Genomic DNA, 20,840 nt, shown 5'->3' on the forward strand with positions numbered 1-20,840 from the left:
CTTCTTGCCTTTCTACCTCATATGTTGAGCAGTTTCTTAAATAAGTGAAATGATTTGTAAAGACTTTCTGCTGAACATGTGACAACTCTAACAGCGTCTAATCTTTCCTTTATATTTCCTCTAGCATGTTGTGTTTTTAGTTAAATTTTTGCTGGCCTGGATGATACCTGATGTTCCAAAAGATGTTGTGGAGAGAATCAAGAGAGAAAAGTTAATGACTATCAAGATTCTCCATGATTTTGAGCTCAACAAATTAAAAGAGAACTTGGGAATTAATTCTAATGAATTTGCCAAGCACGTCATGATTGAGGAAAACAAAGCACAGCTGGCGAAATCAACACTCTAATCAGTATAATGAGGAAGCAGCAGGTGATCTGCCTTACTTCACTTTATCCTCTGGTTTTAGGGCCAGATGCCAGAAGCCATATGTCAATTTTACCCTTTCTTTTTTTTTTTCTTTTTTTTTTTTTAAACTCAAAGTTTTTATACACTTTTATAGAGGTCAACTTTGTGATGTTGGAAATGTACTACTTCTCTGCTTCATTGACTGGGCCCTCTCCAGATGTTGTTTTCTGAGGTGCTGTAAATGACTGTTGAAAGTGCAGGTAGAATCAGAATACTGGGAAATTATGGAGTCTTGCAGTTTAGTAAGAAACACTGGCCTTGGGCTGTCCCATCACTTTCCAGTGCATCTATTTATTTTTGTGGTCTTCTCTTGGGTTATTTGATACCTCCTTCCCCATTAAGAAAAATGTTGGGGCAAAAAGAAATGGATCAAAGAGGCTGACTGAGCCCTATATATCCTTCATTTTAAAATATGCAAATGAATTGCCAAGATCAGATGACATAAGAAAACTCACACATTAAGGTGTTAATGTATCATAGCAGAGGTTTATTCCTAACACATTCAACTACCATCAGAATCCCAGATAGTTCTTCCTGGTAAAGGCAGAATTCCTTTTCTCGAGACTGAAATTTTGGGTTTCAACATAAAACAACTTGGTTCTTAGAGATAATAATTTGGTTATAATAGTTTCAAGACTGATCTTATCTTGAAAACAACATTATGAAGCTGTTAGATTGCTTTAGGTTCTCAAGCAAAGATACAATACAGAAGTAAATGTGTTTTCTTAGTAGTTAATGGATGCAGGACAATGTATATTGATTAATTTGTTGATTTTAATTTAGAAAATTGTTAAATTATTTCTTAAAAATCACTTTTCTTCTGGAATGACAATTTCACATCATGAAGCCTTTTTGTATAAGTTAGATACAAGTTGTTTATGATAAACATTTCTTTGCTTTAAAATAATTGCAAATATTTTAATAAGTTTACAACCTTTTCTATTGATGTGTCATCTTATACAATGCTCAGTGCCTTGTTCCAATACCTCTGACACACAAGAAGTCATGTTGTTAGCTAGTGATTTGATGTGATGTAACATCTTAAATGTAAGCTTGTCTTAATGAAATTGTCAGTGTAATAACAACCACAGTCTTGAACACCAAAAGTGAATCAACCAACTAAGAATGAGTTCATGGACTTAATAATCTAAGGGGGAAAAAATGTTTGTTGAATTATTCCTCTCAAATTTAGGCTTGTGTTACATGCACAAAAATCCTTGTTCTTTTTTCACTTAAAAAAACTAAATATGTATAAATTTGTGTATACACACACACACACACATCTATATAATTATTAGCACTAGAGTGATATAGTCCAGTTATGTAGTATTTAAATCTCCAGTTTCAAATTATAATTCACCTCCAAAAGAATATTGTTTTTTAATCACACACATAAGAAATTTTATCACAATATTTAAAACTAATATTTCATTATCTAATGCTAATAAATTATTATGGTACTGCCAGTATTAAATATATGGCAGATGGTATTAACTACTGATCAATAGTAAGCATATAGAACTGGGGATTATGGATTTTATAAACTATGAGACAGTCACCCCAGTTTGGACTGGGACTAATCCCCAGTACTGATTTGTCATCCACTGAGTAGACTTTATGAATATTTTGGGTAATTTGAAATGATCTCATTATTGAAAGATGATTTCCTATGTAGAGAAGATAATATTTCTTTCTTGAAAAAACAAGTCAGGCTTACCATGATGTGTGCCACCAATGTAGGATCTTTGGCTTGTCAAATCAGATTCTCCATTGCTATAGTGTACAGTGCACACAGCTCATATTGCTTCCTTCCTGAGTGCTGATAAAAATAAGAAAGAGCATGGAAATTGGTTTCTTGAATATAAGCTTTAATTTTTAAGGCTTAAAAGTATTCATAGAGGTAGACTGTATGATAAATAAAAACAAATTTAATTCACAAAGTTATTTGTACACTGCAGTTTTAAAATATACCAACTAAATTATTGGGTTTCTGGAAGTGAATGGAGAAAACAGCAAGGGAAGAAATCGTTTTTAAGATAAGTAAATAATTCCCATGGATTGATAAATATTTTCCTTTTAAAATGTTATGGACTGATATTTTTTATTCACCTTTAAATTTCTTATCAAGAAGTTTATCTTTGTTTTTCAGATTTAAAAATGAAATACAGGTATTCCTCACGTTCCTGAAACCATGCTAACCAAAATCAGTAGCCAAACCAATTCAGATAGATGTGTCTCATCTAATTAAACCCATTGGTTTTTATGGGAGGGCTGCATTAAGAGCACCCAACCACCACATGTAAGTTGATAATTACCAGCATGGCAGGTGATTTTATCTGCTGACCAAGCGCATAGTTTTGTTTTGTTTTCAGAATGTTCTAGGGAACATTTGAGATTTTATGTGAAATAAAATTTTAAGTGCCAAAGCCAAAAAAATACTTAACTCTTTTCAAAGGCCCTCTTTCATCCTTGCCTTCATCAACTTTCCTTTGCACACAGGAAGCAAAATCTACTTCAAAACATTTATTTTAGAGGAATCCATTAAGAAAGGATTGTTTTACTTAAATGAAATGCTGTCTTATTTTTGCTGTGTCTTTTGACACCTCTTAGCTTTAACATTCTTCTTTTAACCAAGCCATTATGCACGTTATCAAAGAAGAGGAGAAGGAAAGGAGGACAGATGAAAGTGATGGGAGATGAGAAAGAGGAGGAGTGAGGAAAGAGTTATTTCCTTATGAATCCTGTGTGTTTCTTTGGAAGAAAGAGCTGTTCTGAGGAAGTTTGGTCCAGCTGTGGTTGATAAGAGGTATATTTCTTAAAAAAGACACCTAATGAAAGTGAGATAAAAGCTAAAGAAAATTTCAATGTGACCACTATTATGTGTCAAAATAAAACTTAGATTCCAAAGTGATTTTGTAGTGTTGGGTGCTATGAGTAGGTATGGATCTCTGTTGATTGACTCCAGTTGAAGGTGAGAAATCTGTACCAATCATTCAAAAAGGGGATCTATTGTTTTGAAAGAAACTCTCTCATATTTCCTTTAAATTGTTAATAGTTGTTATGTAACTAAAGAATGTTATGAAGAAAAATAGCATTGCAAAAAGTACCACTGGCCAGGCTTACAAGTCAGCCACAATGAATCGGTATAACTACTGTGTTATTCTTTTTCTAGACAAATTTTGACTCTTCTACTTTTATGTGTAATAATTCCAGTATTCTATTTATTTCAGCATTATGTGAAAAATGATAAGAATGTTAAAAAGAAAATAGTGTGGTTTAATTGGTATGAGATACCTGCTTCCTCCTCCTCAAAGGTTTGACTTGGTGTATCTCTCCTATGTGTGAGATTATGTCTCCTGGTGTTAACACAGGAAATGAGTGTTCCTTTTTAAAACTTCTTTCTTCCAAGTTTTTTTTTTTCCAGGAAGAGTAATATGTAGTTATGCAGGAAAAGCTCTCTTAAATAATGTGTACATAAATCTCAAGAGAATCAAATTCACAGAGTGAATAAAGTAATAATATTAAAGTACATTTTGACATGAACTCAATTTATTCTTACAGTAAAATGTTGACTTTTTGGAGTTTAAGTACTCCTTTTTTAGTCATATTTGTTGTTTAGAAACATGAAAGTGTATATATATATAACGTGTTTAGCTCATGAAATTACATATTTTTGCACATTTAGATGTTTGCATATTAACGATGCAAATTCCTTGAAGTAAGAAGCTGGATAATCCAGAAAAATTTGAGAAGGTGGTAGTTTTTGTTGTTTTGTCTCTGTATTTTTACTACTTTGGAAGATAAGCGTGAACAGAAAGTCCCCCAAAAAGAAAAATTGCATGTTGAAATGTTACAGGTAGATAGGCAATGAGCGGGGCAGGAGAGGGCTCCCGACACACTTACAAGGAATGTAGGGGATGGTTCCACGATTATCACACTGCTTCTCTAAAAATGATAATTCTGCAGCCAGGGAGAGGCAACCTCCTGAAGATCCACACCTGTTAATATTAAACATGTTACTTGAATGCAGGCCCCAGGGAGAAGCAACTTCCTGGGCATGCATGTTAAGAGACAAAAATGGCGAAGTATGATCTTCCAGGCACGTTCCACCTGAAAAAGGAAGAAAGCCTCAGGTGGGCGTGTGTATAATTCCCTAAACACACTGCACATGTTTAATTCCAAAGGGTAAGGAGAGCACTGCAGATGCAGAAAGCCCACACTAAGGGAAGAATCATGGGAAAGCGGCAAGCCGATAAAGTCCCAGGATCGTGGTTAAATGCCTCTTTTTTCTCCCTTGGAGCTTCAGGTGCCCACTTAGGTATCCTCCCAGTGAATTTTCCTTTTTCTTTTTTTTTTTTTTCTATTCTAAAGCCTTTTAAAATAAACTCCCACTACTGCCCCCAAATGCCTTGGTCTCTTGTTCTGCTTTATGCCCCTCAATTGAATTCTTTCTTCTGAGGCGGCAAGGACTGAATTTACTGTGGACCCATACGGATTCGCCTCTGGTCACTCAAGGTAACTTGGATGTCTGCCACCGCTAACAGAAATAGCTCCCATATATTTTTTCTAGTCTCATGTTTTTCAAAAAGAAGTCCACAGCCTTGTTCATCAGAATTATCTGGACTGCTCGTTTGTTAGAAATGCATATCCCTAGGTCTTATCCCAGATCTCTAGAAACAGAGTCTTTGGAAGAGATGCTTTAAAAAATCTCTCCAGGTGTGTTTTGGGGGATGGGAGTAGGAGAGCAATAACAATGATGAGAATTTCATAAGATGCCAAATTCCCTAGCCCAAAGTATTTCTATAATGACTCTTAAACATTAATTTATTGTTCCAGCCCATTAAAGAAGTATGTTAAGACATGTAGTCAGGGTTTCCAAATTTGTAGAACTGTTCCAATTCTGTTGTACATGGAAGTAGTTAAAATCCTACAGCCTAAGAGCGCTAGCCCTTTAGTTTCTACTTATTTAAAAAAAAAAAGGAAGTAGTAAATTAATTTGCTTTTACCAATATATTCAAGAAAATAAAAGTGTAGACTGGACAGAAATTATGGTGGATATATCACATTCTAAGAACAAATAGAATAAATAGTTTAACATACAAGATTTAATCAAGAAAGCAAAGCTGTTTGTTAGGAATATTTTGGAATAAAGCGTTGTTTATAGAAAACAGGCCTTTTGAAATTGTGAAAGAAACTGGAAAGCAACGGTCTGGGAGAAAGATTTGGAGGGTAATATTGTTTGGCTGTGTCCCCACCCAAATTTCATCTTGAAATATAGCTCCCATAATCCCCATGTGTCCTGAGAGGGACCCAGTAGGAGGTAATTGAATCATGCGGATGGGTTTTTCCCATGCTGTTCTCATGGTAATGAATAAGTCTCACAAGATCTGATGGTTTTTTAAAGGGCAGTTCCCCTGCATATGCTCTCTTGGCTACTGCCATATACGACATGCCTTTGCTTCTCCTTCACCTTCCACCATGATTTTGAGGCCTCCCCAGCGATGTGGAACTGTAAGTCCATTAAAACTCTTTATTTTTTAATAAATTGCCCAGTCTTGGGTATTTCTTCATAGCAGTATAAAAATGGACTAATACAGAGAGTCAGAGAAGAAGAACCATTCAGCTCTCCTGAAACACTGCCATGGGTAGAGAAGTTGAAGCTTGCAGAGATATCCATGTGATGTGCTAAAGTGAGACTGGGAAGGAAAACTAATGAAGAAGTCTATGGGGAAGTGTTACAATTGTCTAGCTATTCTTTTTTTTTTATACTTTAAGTTCTAGGGTACATGTTTACATTGTGCAGGTTAGTTACATATGTATACATGTGCCATGCTGGTGTGCTGCACCCACTAACTCGTCATCTAGCATTAGGTATATCTCCCAATGCTATCCCTCCCCCGTCCCCCCCACCCCACAACAGTCCCCAGAGTGTGATATTCCCCTTCCTGTGTCCATGTGATCTCATTGTTCAATTCCCACCTATGAGTGAGAATATGCGGTGTTTGGTTTTTTGTTCTTGCGATAGTTTACTGACAATGATGATTTCCAATTTCATCCATGTCCCTACAAAGGACATGAACTCATCATTTTTTATGGCTGCATAGTATTCCATGGTGTATATGTGCCACATTTTCTTAATCCAGTCTATCACTGTTGGACATTTGGGTTGGTTCCAAGTCTTTGCTATTGTGAATAATGCTAGGCATTACCATTCAGGACATAGGCATGGGCAAGGACTTCATGTCTAAAACACCAAAAGCAATGGCAACAAAAGACAAAATTGACAAATGGGATCTAATTAAACTAAAGAGCTTCTGCACAGCAAAAGAAACTACCATCAGAGTGAACAGGCAACCTACAAAATGGGAGAAAATTTTCACAACCTACTCATCTGACAAAGGGCTAATATCCAGAATCTATAAAGAACTCAAACAAATTTACAAGAAAAAAACAAACAACCCCATCAAAAAGTGGGCGAAGGACATCAACAGACACTTCTCAAAAGAAGACATTTATGCAGCCAAAAAACTCATGAAAAAACGCTCATCATCACTGGCCATCAGAGAAATGCAAATCAAAACCACAATGAGATACCATCTCACACCAGTTAGAATGGCAATCATTAAAAAGTCAGGAAACAACAGGTGCTGGAGAGGATGTGGAGAAATAGGAACACTTTTACACTGTTGGTGGGACTGTAAACTAGTTCAACCATTGTGGAAGTCAGTGTGGTGATTCCTCAGGGATCTAGAACTGGAAATACCATTTGACCCAGCCATCCCATTACTGGGTATATACCCAAAGGACTATAAATCATGCTGCTCTAAAGACACATGCACACGTATGTCTAGCTATTCTTTCTATGATTCTGCAGCCAAGAGTCATACACAAACTTGGAGCGCACTGCTGGTCAGGAATAGTTGGACATGGAGTGAAAAAGAGTGAGGAGAGCATAGAGCCCACTAGACTCCAATTTGCGTGTCCTTTATCACATCTGTCCTCAAAGACCAGAAAGAAGTCTTTCTGTTGCTTCACCTCTGTTTGCCTCTTGTGCAAATCTAACCTGATACCAGATAAAGAAAAGACTTCTGGGCAGTGCAGTTCCAGCTTCACTTAGTAAGGCTACTGGCCATTTGAAGAAAATGATTAATAAAACACACACAATGTGCTTTCATTAAATGTTGTGCTCAATAAGGAAAAGGAATTTCTTTACAAGTACATTCTAAACACTAACAAAATCTGGTCAAATACCAAGCCCCACCCAAAAAACCAACAACAACAACAACAAAAAACAGCAAATTTCAAATGACCAATATAAATCAGATAATTTTCTCTGTCCACAATAAAATGAAATTATAAAAAATAAAAAGATGGCTACAAAAATTATGTAACAAATCTTGAAATAACACAAAAAAGTAATCAAAGCAAAGTTTAGAAGATAATTTTTAATTACATTGTACCAAAAATACTGCACAGCTCAAATTTTGTGGGATACACTAAATATATTTTGTGGTGGTTTTAGAAGAACTGTATAGCATTTAATTAGGCTATTAAAAAAAGACAGGAAAAAGAAGCATCTAAAGAAGTTAGAGAACAGCAATATAAACAAAGTAAAAGGAAGGGAAAATCATTTTAAGAGGAGAAGTTAATGAAAAGTATACAGAAAACAATATCCTTAATGGGAACATATTAGACTTATTCTCTTTATAATTAGCAATAAGAAAGCACAATTCCAGCAATAATAGCCTAGTTTTTCAGACTATTGCAACCCCAAGAACCACTAGAAAAACTGGGTAACATGTTTTTTAAAATGATTAAAAGCATCAGAAAAATATAAGACAAAGGATTTTTATAGAAACAATAACTAGGAGAGAAAAGCAGAGAATTAAGCCTGTTTTTTGTGACAATATTTTCCCTTGAGGAAACTGTAGATTCAAGAGGAAAAAAAAAAGGCTGAAAGGGAGGTTCTGCGGAGCTTTCAACAGATTTATATCTTGGGAGAAATATTTAGGGTCTAGCAAGGATAGAAAGCCCTGGTAATATTTCAGTACTTTCTGTGGAGACATTAAATATAAAGACACAGAAGGGTTGAAATGAACATAATGCGGAAAAAATATATTCCTTGGAAACACTAAAATAAAATAAAATTGATCTATACTAACATCAGACAAAGTAGAATGTGAGGCAAGGTGTAATAGTAGAGACTGAGATATTGTATAATGATAAAGTGATGAATTTAAGAAGAATGCATAACTAATCTAAACATGTATTTATCTAATAACATACAGGAAAACGTATCAAGAAATGTTGACAGAACCGAGAGATGGTAAACCCACCATTTATTTATTTATTTATTTATTTATTTATTTATTTATTTATTTATTTTTGAATTGGAGTCCGGCTCTGTCGCCCAGGCTGGAGTGCGGTGGCGCGATCTCGGCTCACTGCAAGCTCCGTCTCCCGGGTTCATGCCATTCTCCTGCCTCAGCCTCCCGAGTAGCTGGGACTACAGGCGCCCGCCACCACGCCCGGCTAATTTTTTTGTATTTTTAGTAGAGACGGGGTTTCACCGTGTTAGCCAGGATGGTCTAGATCTCCTGACCTCGTGATCCGCCCACCTCGGCTTCCCAAAGAGCTGGGATTACAGGTGTGAGCCATCACACCTGGCCAAACCCTCCATTTTATCTGGAGATGTTAACATGCTCTTAATGACTGATAGACCACCAGAAACAAATGCAATAGGATATGGAATATTTAAACTGTACAATCAATCAATTTGACAACTGACAAATACATATATATGCATATATATAATGTATATACACACACATATATATACATACAAACATGACAAATAACATGCAACAGTGACAACACACACATTTTTAAGCGTACACGGAAGATTTCCAAAATGAAACATATCCTGGACCTTAAGGCAGATGAAATTAATTTCAAAGGACTGAAGTCATTTAGAGTATTTTTCTGACTATAGTGAATTAAATTAGAACTCAATAGCAGAAAGATAACTAGAAAATCACCAAAATGTTTGGAAACCAAGCAAAACACAGTTCTCAATATATATGGATCAGAGAAGAAATCTCAATGCATATTAGATAACATTTGAAAATAAAAATGAATATTTATGTTTTCAAATTTGTTGGAATCAGCTAAATCACTGTTTTTAGAGAATTCAAGTGTGTGAGAAAAATTCATGCAGAGGGGTGACTCAGCGTGAGGTTTCAAAGGCCAAGCAGATCAAAGAGACTTTGTCAAAAATGGGGCACCCCAGAGTAGGGGTCACAAAGCCCAAACAGACTTTGCCAAAAAAGGGGCACCCAGAGTAGGGGTCTCAAAGCCCAAACAGAGTGAGGTTGGTGAATTCATGCGAGAACAGCTTGATTCGGGGAGTTAGTCCAGGAATGGTAGGAATGGCATAAGTGCATGCACACAGGATGAAGGTGGTCCTGGCTGTAGGTATTAGATCCTATAAAGGTGAGGAGGGCATCTACGCAATGCCAACCCAGCATAGAGAGTAAGAGCCCAAACCCGGTGATGATCACATCCCCGAAAAAGTGTAGCCTGGAGGAAGAAATGAGAGTCAGAGTGTGGCAAGGAGTGTGGATACACATGCTGGTAACATGACATGGAGTTTTGGGGCCCAACTGATGTGAAGAGAGTACCCACATAGTCCTAACACTGGGCTGAGGGAAGGGAACTTGTCATGACCTGACATAGTGTGATGGAGCTGGACGGGGTGAGCTGCGACTCACACAGGTAGCCAAATTATCTAGAAGTGTCGGAAACTGAATGTGAAGCATTACGAGGATGGGACGCCATTCTTGCAGGCTGTGATAGTGGTGGCTGATTTGAGGTTTGGGGCTCAGAGAGGAATGAGGAGGTCATGCACATTGAGGAAGGGGTGGTAGGGGTGGTAGGAGTGATGGGAGAGATAGGTTATATACAAAGGCGTAATCAAGTATGTGAAAACACTAAGGATATAGTCAGTTGGAGATGGGAGTTACAGATCTCTAAAGGAGAACCCTAGAACGACTCCTCTCGTGTTTGAAATTGGAGGTAATGGATAGAACTAAGGATTTTTCATATGTAGATATAGAAATAAATATAAATGTGAGTACATACACTCACATACAAAATGGCAAGACGGGGGCAGGCAATGTCCAAGGTGACCCTGAAACATTTCGTTATGCTAGAAAGCAAGAAAATTCTCAAAGGATGATTCAACGTGTTGTAAAAAGAATATAGGAGCCAGCTTTAAAATGCATAACCTGAATTTAATCATGAATAAACATTGAACAAACCCAACCCGAAGGGCGTTCTACTAAATAACTCTAATTCTCAAAATAGCAAAGACATAAAACTCATGAAAGGACTAAAGAACTATCCCAGATCAAAGTATACTGAAGAAATTTGACAAATTTGGCAAACACAATGTGTCATTATGACCCAGACGTTTTTGCTACAAAAAGCAAGATTGGTATAATTGGTAATACTTAAACATTATCTGAGGATTAAATTGGAGAAATGTGTCAATGTTAATATCCTAATTTTGAAGGTTGTATTGAGTTTCTACAGAAACTGTATTTATAGGAAATACACACTAAAGAATTGTGAAGGAAAAAATAAATACTGGAATTATAAACAAAAAACTAATATGATAAAATGGGAGATTATACTTGCAAATCATGCATATGATAAGAGATTGACATCTAAAAATATATAAGGAATGCAAGCAAATCAATAGTAAGGAAACAGATAACTAGATTTTTAAAATAGGTGAAGGATCTGAATAGACATTCTCCAAAGAATAATACAAATGGAAAACAGATATATGAAAAATGCTCAAAATCACTGATCATAAGAGAAATGCAAATTAAAATCACAATGACATATTACCTCAAACCTGTTAAATGGTTATCAAAAAGAAAAGAGATAACAAGTGTTAGCAAGAATGTGGAGAAAAGGGAACACTTGCACACTGTGGGGGGTGGAGCGTAAATTAGGACAGCCATTATGGAAAACAGTATGGAAGCTCCTCAAAACATTAAAAATAGAACTATCATATGATCCAGCAATCCCACTACTGGATATGTATCCAAAGAAAATGACATCAGTATGTCAATGAGATATCTGCACTCCTATGTTCATTGCAGTACCGTTCACAATACCCAAGACATGGAATAAATCTAAGTGTCCATCATTGGAAGAATGGATAAAGAAAATGTAGTATATAAACACAACGTGATACTATTCATCCTTAAAATAGAAAGAAATCCTGCCACTTGCTACAACATGAATGAACTCGGATGACATTATGTCAAGAAAAATAAGGCAGGAATAAATAGACAAATACTACATGATCTCACTTATAAGTGTAGTATAAAATAGTTGAACTCATAGGAAGAGAGAGTAAAATGGTGGTTACCAGAGGCTGGGGCAGGTGGGGTATTGGGGAGATGTTGATCAAGGAACATGAAGTCAGACAGGAGACGTAAATTTAAGAGATCTGTTGTATGTCATGGCAATGAGCTAATAAATATATTGTGTAGCTGAAAATCGCTAAGAGAGTAGATTTTAAGTGTTTTCACCACAAAAAAGGTATGTGAGATAATGTCTATGTAGAATAGCTTGATAGAGTCATTCCACAATGCATACCTATATTAAAGCATTATATTGGACACCATAAATACATGCATGCTTTACTTGTCAACTACAAAGAAAGAAAGAAACCTCTAATATAAATTGTTACCTAAGGGTGGTAGATGGACCCTTAAAAAGAAAAATGGAAATACATCTTCTTTGATAGTAACGTTTTGATTTTTGAACCCTGTAAATATTTTAAACATAAAAAAGAGAGATCAAAATTTTTTTTAAAAAATCACACTAAATGTTGGAAATTAAACAAACTGAACAAAAGAAAAATAATTATTTCAAGTGATTTGGTGCATAGTATTCTGTGTATTCTTAGTGCGGTATGTTCTAAATATAAAAAGAACTGCAAAGATACCGCAAACTTCACTCTGTAGTTTTATTGTTGGTAGAAATGTTGGTATTTTGAGTTTGAAACTATTTCATTTATACAAACACATAAATATGTTTATATTAGGAATGAAAATTATCAATTAAAAAATAAAAATGTAAAATAAGTTTTTTAAGCTGTAATATTAAATTTGAAAGAGAACTGTCCACATGAACTCATGATTATTTAATGTCTTGCACGTATCTACTGAAAGTGTCAAGAAGAAATTAGAACCTATTATAAATAAGGACATGTAGCACCCAGATCTTGGCTTCTAAATAGGTCTCCCCATTAAAAAAAAAAAAAAAAAAAAAAAAGATTGACTCCAAGTTTATGGAAGAAAATAAGATAAACCTTAAATTCATTTTTAAGGAGAAAGGAAAATTTAAGCACTGGTGGATCACGTCAAAAGAGTCTGAGACAAGCCTGTGCAATGTGGCAAAACCCTGTCTCTACAAAATACTACAAAAATTACCCAGGCGTGGTGGCGCTCACTTATAGTCCCAGGTATTTGGGAGGCTGAGGTGGGAGACCTCTTGAGCCAGGTTGGGGCTTGTGGGGACAGGGCGGGGAGGGGAGTTTCAGTTAGCCAAGATCATGTCACGGCACTCTAGCCTGGGTGACAGAGCAAGACTCTGGCTCAACACAAACGCGCACACACACACACACACACACACACACACACACACAGGAGTCAGCCTGAAGGAGAGCCTTATGGCCAAAGTTGAGAAAGTTAAGCATCAAAAAACATACTAACTATATATGATTACAGCACATTGAATATATATATATATATATATATATATATATATATATATATATGGTCTATAAAACACTTAAAAAGAGAAAACTTGAAGAATGTTGGCTAATAAACTTGGAAGAAGTGATTTTAAAAATCACTATTTTGGGCCGGGCGAGGTGGCTCATGCCTGTAATCCCAGCACTTCAGGAGGCCGAGGCAGGCGGATCACCTGAGGTTGGGAGTTCGAGACCACCCTGACCAACATGGAGAAACTCCATCTCTGCTAAAAATACAAAATTAGCCGAGTGTGGTGGCACATGCCTGTAATCCCAGCTACTTGGGAGGCTGAGGCAGGAGAATGGCTTGAACCCGGGAGGCGAGCTTGCGGTGAGCCGGAGATCGTGCCATTGCACTCCAGCCTGGGCAACACGAGCAAAACTCTGTCTCAAAAAAAAGAAAAAAAAATCATTATTTTGCAGTCCTCTCATGTATTATCTGTGAAAGTATTGTCATTAATTGTTAAATATACTATATAGTAAAAGGGTTTGTGAGCAGAGAATATTTACATGGTGCCAAAGTATCACTTCACATACCGCTTGCTAATTGCAAAGAAAACTATGTATTTTTACAATGGAAAAATCTTATGGTTATCCACCTTTTCCTGATCATCAAACTTAGCATCACTAATTGTGGAACAACTTAAGATCATATTATACAATAAGATATAAAAATATAGTACAGAGCATAACATCTGAGGTATGTTTAGACTTCTAGTTTATAGGAACTCTAGGACATAGAAGCACAAACACGGTGAGGAACAATGAAACCAATGCAGAATATAGTATACTCCTATAAGACCTATAGCCATAAAAAAATTAATGTAATGAAAAATGGAGGAGGAATGCAGTTGTAGATTAAAAGAGAACATGAGCCTTGATATAATATTGATATTTAAAAGTAACACAAACTATAGACTTCAGGGTAGCTGAAGATAATAGTAGTGCCACCAGTCTGTCAATATTTTCTTCCAAAACAATACAAAACAACAAAAAGAGAAAAGTAACTGTATATAAAATGCATGCTTTAGCATATCTTGAAGAAAGAGAATGGTTGAAATTTCACATTAACTGTGAGTAAAGGTAGAGAAGTTGCCAAATCCCAGTTAATGATCTTTCATATTCCTGCTCTACACCCATCCTACAGCAAGGCTTTACTGTGAACGAAGTTAGACCAGAAACAAACAAATGGAAAAACCACAGGGAAGACAACATGAAAGCTATCAAAGGGGCGTAAGGTTGATGTAAAAGTGCTGCCCCCAAATTGAGTATATCAAAGCCTAAAAATACTCGAAAAGTGTCTGGGCAGATCAGAACACAGAATGCAAGGAAGGGAGTTCAAAGAATGTGCTACTTCAAAAGAGCCTCATAACCATGACTCAAAATCCAAAGACACTGGATTGGCAAAAGATTGGTAAAGTTGATTTTGTAAAAATTTTTAAAAATGCATTACAAAGGTACCATAAGGGAAATGACCAACTGGGAGAAAATATTTGCAACTTAGACAAAGGACAAATATCTCTATTTCATAAAGAACCCTAAAAATTAAAGTACAGAGGACTGAGGGCCTATAGAAAAAATGGGACAAAGAAATGAACAGATAATTAATGAAAAATATATAAAAATGGTCCTCAAATATATGAAAAGTGTTGAACTTATAATTAGAGGAATGCAAATTGAAACAACACTGAGGCAGAATTTTTCACCTATCAGATTTGTAAACATTTAAGTTTGATGACGAATTTTTTATGAGGCTATGGGGAAAAAGGCACCCTTTTATTTTCCTAGTGAGATATAAACTGTACAACCCACTGAGAAGATAATTTATCGTTTAGCTTTTTTTTTTTTTTTTTTTTGAGACGGAGTCTCACTCTGTTGCCCAGGCTGGAGTGCAGTGGCGCGATCTCGGCTCACTGCAAGCTCTGCCTCCCGTGTTCTCGCCATTCTCCTGCCTCAGCCTCCCGAGTAGCTGGGACTACAGGCGCCCACCACCACGCCCGGCTAATTTTTTGTATTTTTAGTAGAGACGGGGTTTCACCGTGTTAGCCAGGATGGTCTAGATCTCCTGACCTCGTGATCTGCCCACCTAGAACTCCCAAAGTGCTGAGATTACAGGTGTGAGCCACAGTGCCCGGCCTATCGTTTTGCTTTTATTCCATTTGGGGGTTCTATTCTACATCCTGATTGATTTTAATTTTTTTTTATTTCAACGTTTGTGAAATATTATTATCATGGTTATAACACCCAACAAAACTACATATGCATTTATTTTTTTCACCTAGCATTTCTTCTTCTAGAAATCTATCCTAAAGACATATCTTGAATAATACAAAAATACATATGCAATAGGTTATTCTTTACAACACTGTTTATAATTGCAAAATATTAAAAAACAGTATAAATGTTCATACATAGAACAGTGAGTGCTTAAGTAAACTGTAACACATCCACACAATGGAATATTATTCAGCTGTGTAAAAAAGAATAGAGAGATCTGTCTGAATGGATATGGAATGATTTGCAAGATACACAGTTATGTAAGAAAAGCAAAATCCAAAAGAGGTCCCGTGGTGTGCTACACTTGGTGCAAAAGCGAATTGGATAAAAAACAAATATATATGTATCGTATATCTGCTAATTTTTGCAAAAGAAATAGAAGAATAAACCAGAAACTAATGATATTACTTACCTACAGGAAATGATGAGAATAGAATAAATATTGGGTAGAAGGGATGATGAGGAACAATGTTTCTCTAGGCATACCTTTTCAATACCTCTGACTGTTGTAAGTATGGTAATATTTCACAAACCTTGAAATTAAAAAAAAAAGAAGTCCATCAGGATGTAGGGTAGAAACTCCAGGTGGAATACAAATTTAAAAATAAACAACTATATTAAAAGTGAATAATAAATCCACTTTACAGGGCATGGGGAAGAAAAAAAATAACCTAAGTACCTGGAAAACAATGTAATTTGACTCTATACTGTAAGGCTAAATACAGAAAGAAGTATACTTACATATTGTACTCTAGTTAGTAAATGTCTTTCTCACAGGAATATGACCTGGCAATTCTGAAATTATTTATGTATATACTAGAATTGAAAAATAAGTAAATATAATGTGGATAATGAGAATAAGGTTTATCACTGCCAGAGAAAGAAGTTATAAATAACAGAAAGAGAAAAGCAGAAATGAACTCTATGGTTTTAAGTTGGAACTAAAGGTAACAAAATACTCATGATAGATTAGATACATGATAGACAAATATAAAAAATGTAGATGTGCATATTTTAATGTACATGCATATATTTTCTAGTTACATTCTCTGAGAGAGCACAGGAAACAATGACACTACAGTAGTGCTGACTACAATCTAGCCTGAGTGGACTCTGGTGAAAAATATTTGATTCTAAAGGCTAGAGCAGAGAGAATACAAAAGGAGTCTCAAACATTTTTTGGTGACAGAAAGTAAGAGAGTGCTCAAGGATGGGACGTGTCAAAGGACACAGAAGTCAACCTGAAGGAACTCCTAATAGCTAAACTTGGAAAAATTAGAGCAACAAAATTAATAATAATAATAATAATAATACCCAGTAGTTAACACTGATACAAACAAATAATTGAATAAATTAACAAATGAGGGAAAATATATTGAAGAATTCCAACTAATAAATTGGAAGGAATCAGAGAGGCAAATCATATTAAATATAAACCACAGAAATAATTGTTAAAGGCTAAAATTAATAGGAGAAAGCATGATAAAAATAGGACATTTGAAAGACTTAAAGTATCAGCACCCACAATGTATTTATTTAATTCAAAGAGAAAAAAAATAACAACTTTGCAATAGAGAAACTTGTCATACACTACTTTAACCAAGTAATCAAGATTAACATCACCAGTAATAACACATATTAATATCATGTATCCCAGTATAAGGCACTGAGGACACATCAGTACTTTGGTATTCTTGCCAAAAAGGCATTACCTCAATCTAATTATGAAAAAAAAATCAGACAAAGTCAAATTGAGATACATTCTACTAAAGGATTAAATCATCAAAACAAAGAATGAACAGCTAACTGACAGATTAGAGGAGAGTAAAGATACTTGACAACTACTAAATGAAATATGGGATCTGGGGCTGGATCTTAGACTTGAAAAAGGACATCAATGAGAAAATTAGTGAGATGAAAATAGGTGTAGAGTGTAGCTAATCCTATTGTATCAATGTTAATTCCCTGCTTTTGAAAATTGTACTACAGTTGTGTAAGGCACTAATATTAGAGAAAGCTGGGTAAAGGGTAGCACTATAGATGCAATTCTTCTGTAAGTCTGAAATTATTTCAAAACATAAAGTTTAAAAAAACTAATGACATTTTGTGGACAATTGGAGAAATGTGAACATGGATTATGAGACGGTATTCCTCACTGTTAATTCCGATAAAGGTATTTTGGTTAAATAGGAATAATACCATTATTCTTAAAAGACGCACATTGAAGTAGGTAAGGCAAAGTGACATGATGTCTAAAACTTAATGTCAAATGACTCCTCAATTACGTACTAAAGAGATAAAAGAAAATGACTCAAATTATTAAAAACTATTTAATCTATAGTGAGTACACTGACATTTAGTTATAGTATTTTCAAGTTTTTGTACTTTTGAAAATTTTTAAAATAAAAATTTGGTTTAAAAAAATCACTCAATTACCCTTTTTATTCCACACGGATTTTGTAGCCAGAAAAATATAGGTTAAAAAAAGAAAATATGTATAACTCATAAAGCAATCAACAAAACTGTTATTTGTATCTATATCTATCAATTTACGTGGAATACAGGGGTTGGAGAAACTTATTAAACATGATGGAACCACAAAAATCTAGACTAAAAAACCTCCATAGGACCAATAACTGGCTTTCTTTCACAAATAAATTACCAGCAGAAAGAAAAGAGGTGGAGGGAAATGTATGAAAAACGACAACTACAACAAAAACTTAAGAAACCTATCAGTCATGTATGCGTCTTCTTTAGATCCTGATTTGAGCAAACTTCAAGAAAGGAAGGAAGAGGAAAAGGAGGAAGAATAGGAGGTTTGGAAGCAGGAGGAGAAGGAGGAGAGAAAAGAGGAAGACAAAGAAAGGAGGAAGAGAAAGCTGAACAGCAGCAGAAAAATTAGGAGGAAAACATATTTGAGCCATGACTATCTAGTGTTTACTTCAAAATGAATGATGAATTATTTTTAATGTTAGGTATAATAATGGTGTTAATGGCCATGACTTTGAGAGCACATATCTTTTAAATATACATCCTAAATATTTGCAGGTGAAATGACACGATGCCTGGGATTTCCTTCAAAATTATCCTGGATGGGGGTGGGGAGGTGAAATCACAGGGGATAAATAAAACAAGATTACTAGCTGTTCGTATTTGTTGAATCTCAGTAAGGAGTGGCATATAGATTTTAAATGCTATTCTTTCTCCTTTTGTGTTTGATTTTTTTTTTACAATAAAGAGTTTTTAAAAAGAGCACAAAAACTGCATACGTCTGACCAGCAATTTCATTCTAGAAATCTACATTACACAAATACTCAAATTTGTAAATTGTAGATATAAAGGTGTGGGTAGAAGGTTGACAGTGCAAGTTTATTTTATTCATTGCAGCTTTGTTTGTAATAGGCAAATATAGGAAATAACCTAACAATAATTAGTTTTAAAAATAATATTACGGGATATAACACAATCCATTCATTAAAATTAACATAAGTATTCTACTATATTTGTCGAGTCAAAAACTAGTTACAAAACTGTAGATATAGTGTAATCTCATTTGTGTACAGTTGAGTTCCCAATTTAACTCACCCTAGAAACTCACATAAGCGGCAAAATGTTTTAATTCTTATCTTGATTGCCACCTGCTGGTCAGCATGGGGAAATACAATTTTAAAAGTTCATAAGGTTTCCAACTTCGTTGGATCCAAAAAAAAAAAGAATAGTCCCTTTAGGTGGTTTTCAGTAATTCCTAGATGCAAGTGCTTAGTTTCTTGAAGAACCTGCATCCCCCTCATGCTTCTGTGGTAAATATGGTGTCCCAGTTTATTAACAGGAGGAAAATGGTATGGGAAAAGATGGGCCTCTGGTTTATGAAAATGGACTGTGTACGAGCTGCAGGTGCAGGCCACCACAGTTATTTGGGCAAAATAGCCCTTGTAGGTCTGGTCACTGAGAACCTTACTGGCATCCTATGACAAACAAATCTGTAGTATATTCTTTTTACTTGGATAATACTTATCGAGAAAAGCAACAATATTCCTCTTGCCAAATCTACTCTCCTTAGGTTTTGCTAGCTAAAAGCTCCTGGGTTTATGTTATGTGCCTCATATATACCCTGGTCCAGTGTTCTGCTATCAGCTTCTCTAGATAGCGCCTTCATTCTTCCACAGTGCATTCAATGGCAGTTTCACAGATTCTCAGCTTAGGGTCCACTGAACACAAAAAATTGAGGGAGGCTTGAGGAGGACAACTATATATTTTTATCTGATTGTACCCACCCACTCCTCCTTGCTGTTATGCTGAGCTGACCCATATTTATGTGGAGTCCTCTGTACAACTTCTGGTTTCCTACTGGATACCCCAGATGGAAAGCTGGGCAACTACCTCCCTGCTTTCAGTGTTCCCCTGCTTGTTGTAGAAAGTGCAATAAGGATGTGGGTGAAGTGCTGTATTTAGGATATGATTCTAGGGAGTGAGCAAGTGAGAAAAGGAATAAAGCAAGTGTTTATCAGTGGGTTATCACTGTGGGAAACCAGAGGTATGTCCCACTGAGAAGCCCTCTGAAAGACTGAAATAAAGCTCAGAAGTATCACACAGAAGAGAAGAGCAAGATGGGGATTTTATCCACTGCTCCAATCCCTCATAGATTGAGGGTTGATTCTGGGAATGATAAGTCCTCAGCAGTCCAAGATGTCCCAAACAGCCAAGTACATTCCCATGGCTAGAAAAAAATCATTAAGGTGAAAAGATGTAAGTACATACCCGGGGTATAATGCCATCAGTCATTATGGAAATTGTCCCCTGAAGCTACAGATAAACTTTAAGTAAGTTTGCAGCTTTGGGTGGGACACAAATGGCATCTGCTGACATCCTTATACTTTATTAGGGAACATATTCTGCTCTGGGCTGAAGCCTAGAAAGAGGAAAGGGAAAAAAATTTGTTTCTCCTACTGCTCAGTAATTAAAGCATTTATTTTTGTCTTATTCTGAACTTCAAAACCTCAGAAAACAGGAAGTATTTTTTACAACGAATTTAGCAGCAATATATGATCTAATTTAATTTATAATCTAATTTTAGAGATCTATGTCTTATCAATATGCTATTCTGCTTCTGACTTCACCTTAATTATCACTATCCTCTATCAGTACAAGCAGTGAGACATCTTTCTACTGTGTTATATCTTGTTTCTTCCCAGTTCTACATCCAGTCTTACTTAGGATTTAAATACCAAACCAAGATTGACTTCAACTATACACTGGAAGAACTCTATGGGTGATTTCTCTAGGCTTAGCTCTTGATTTGTTAAATGGAAGCTGAATGAATTTA

The 20,840-nt window shown here is 35.6% G+C and overlaps 1 protein-coding gene and 1 long non-coding RNA gene across 6 annotated transcripts in view; one reads left to right on the forward strand and one right to left on the reverse strand.

Moving 5' to 3' along the window:
• ANO5 (anoctamin 5) overlaps positions 1 to 3,936 on the forward strand; it is a 92,286-nt gene extending 88,350 nt beyond the window's left edge. For all 5 annotated transcript variants that reach the window (XM_055354205.2, XM_004050827.5, XM_055354203.2 and 2 more), the window contains one exon: positions 125 to 3,936. In XM_055354205.2, coding sequence (XP_055210180.2) covers positions 125 to 346 — 222 coding nt within the window. In that variant the 3' untranslated portion in view covers positions 347 to 3,936. The remainder of the gene's footprint in view (positions 1 to 124) is intronic.
• A 372-nt stretch (positions 3,937 to 4,308) lies between these two features.
• Positions 4,309 to 20,840, reverse strand: part of LOC129525532 (uncharacterized) — a 48,567-nt gene continuing 32,035 nt past the window's right edge. The window contains exons 3-4 of the long non-coding RNA XR_010135453.1: positions 20,276 to 20,426; positions 4,309 to 4,403 (exon numbers count right to left, since the gene is read on the reverse strand). This is a non-coding gene — a long non-coding RNA (uncharacterized lncRNA). The remainder of the gene's footprint in view (positions 4,404 to 20,275; positions 20,427 to 20,840) is intronic.

Source organism: Gorilla gorilla, chromosome 9 (assembly GCF_029281585.2).
Source record: "Gorilla gorilla gorilla isolate KB3781 chromosome 9, NHGRI_mGorGor1-v2.1_pri, whole genome shotgun sequence".
In the NCBI taxonomy this organism is placed as follows: domain Eukaryota; kingdom Metazoa; phylum Chordata; class Mammalia; order Primates; family Hominidae; genus Gorilla; species Gorilla gorilla.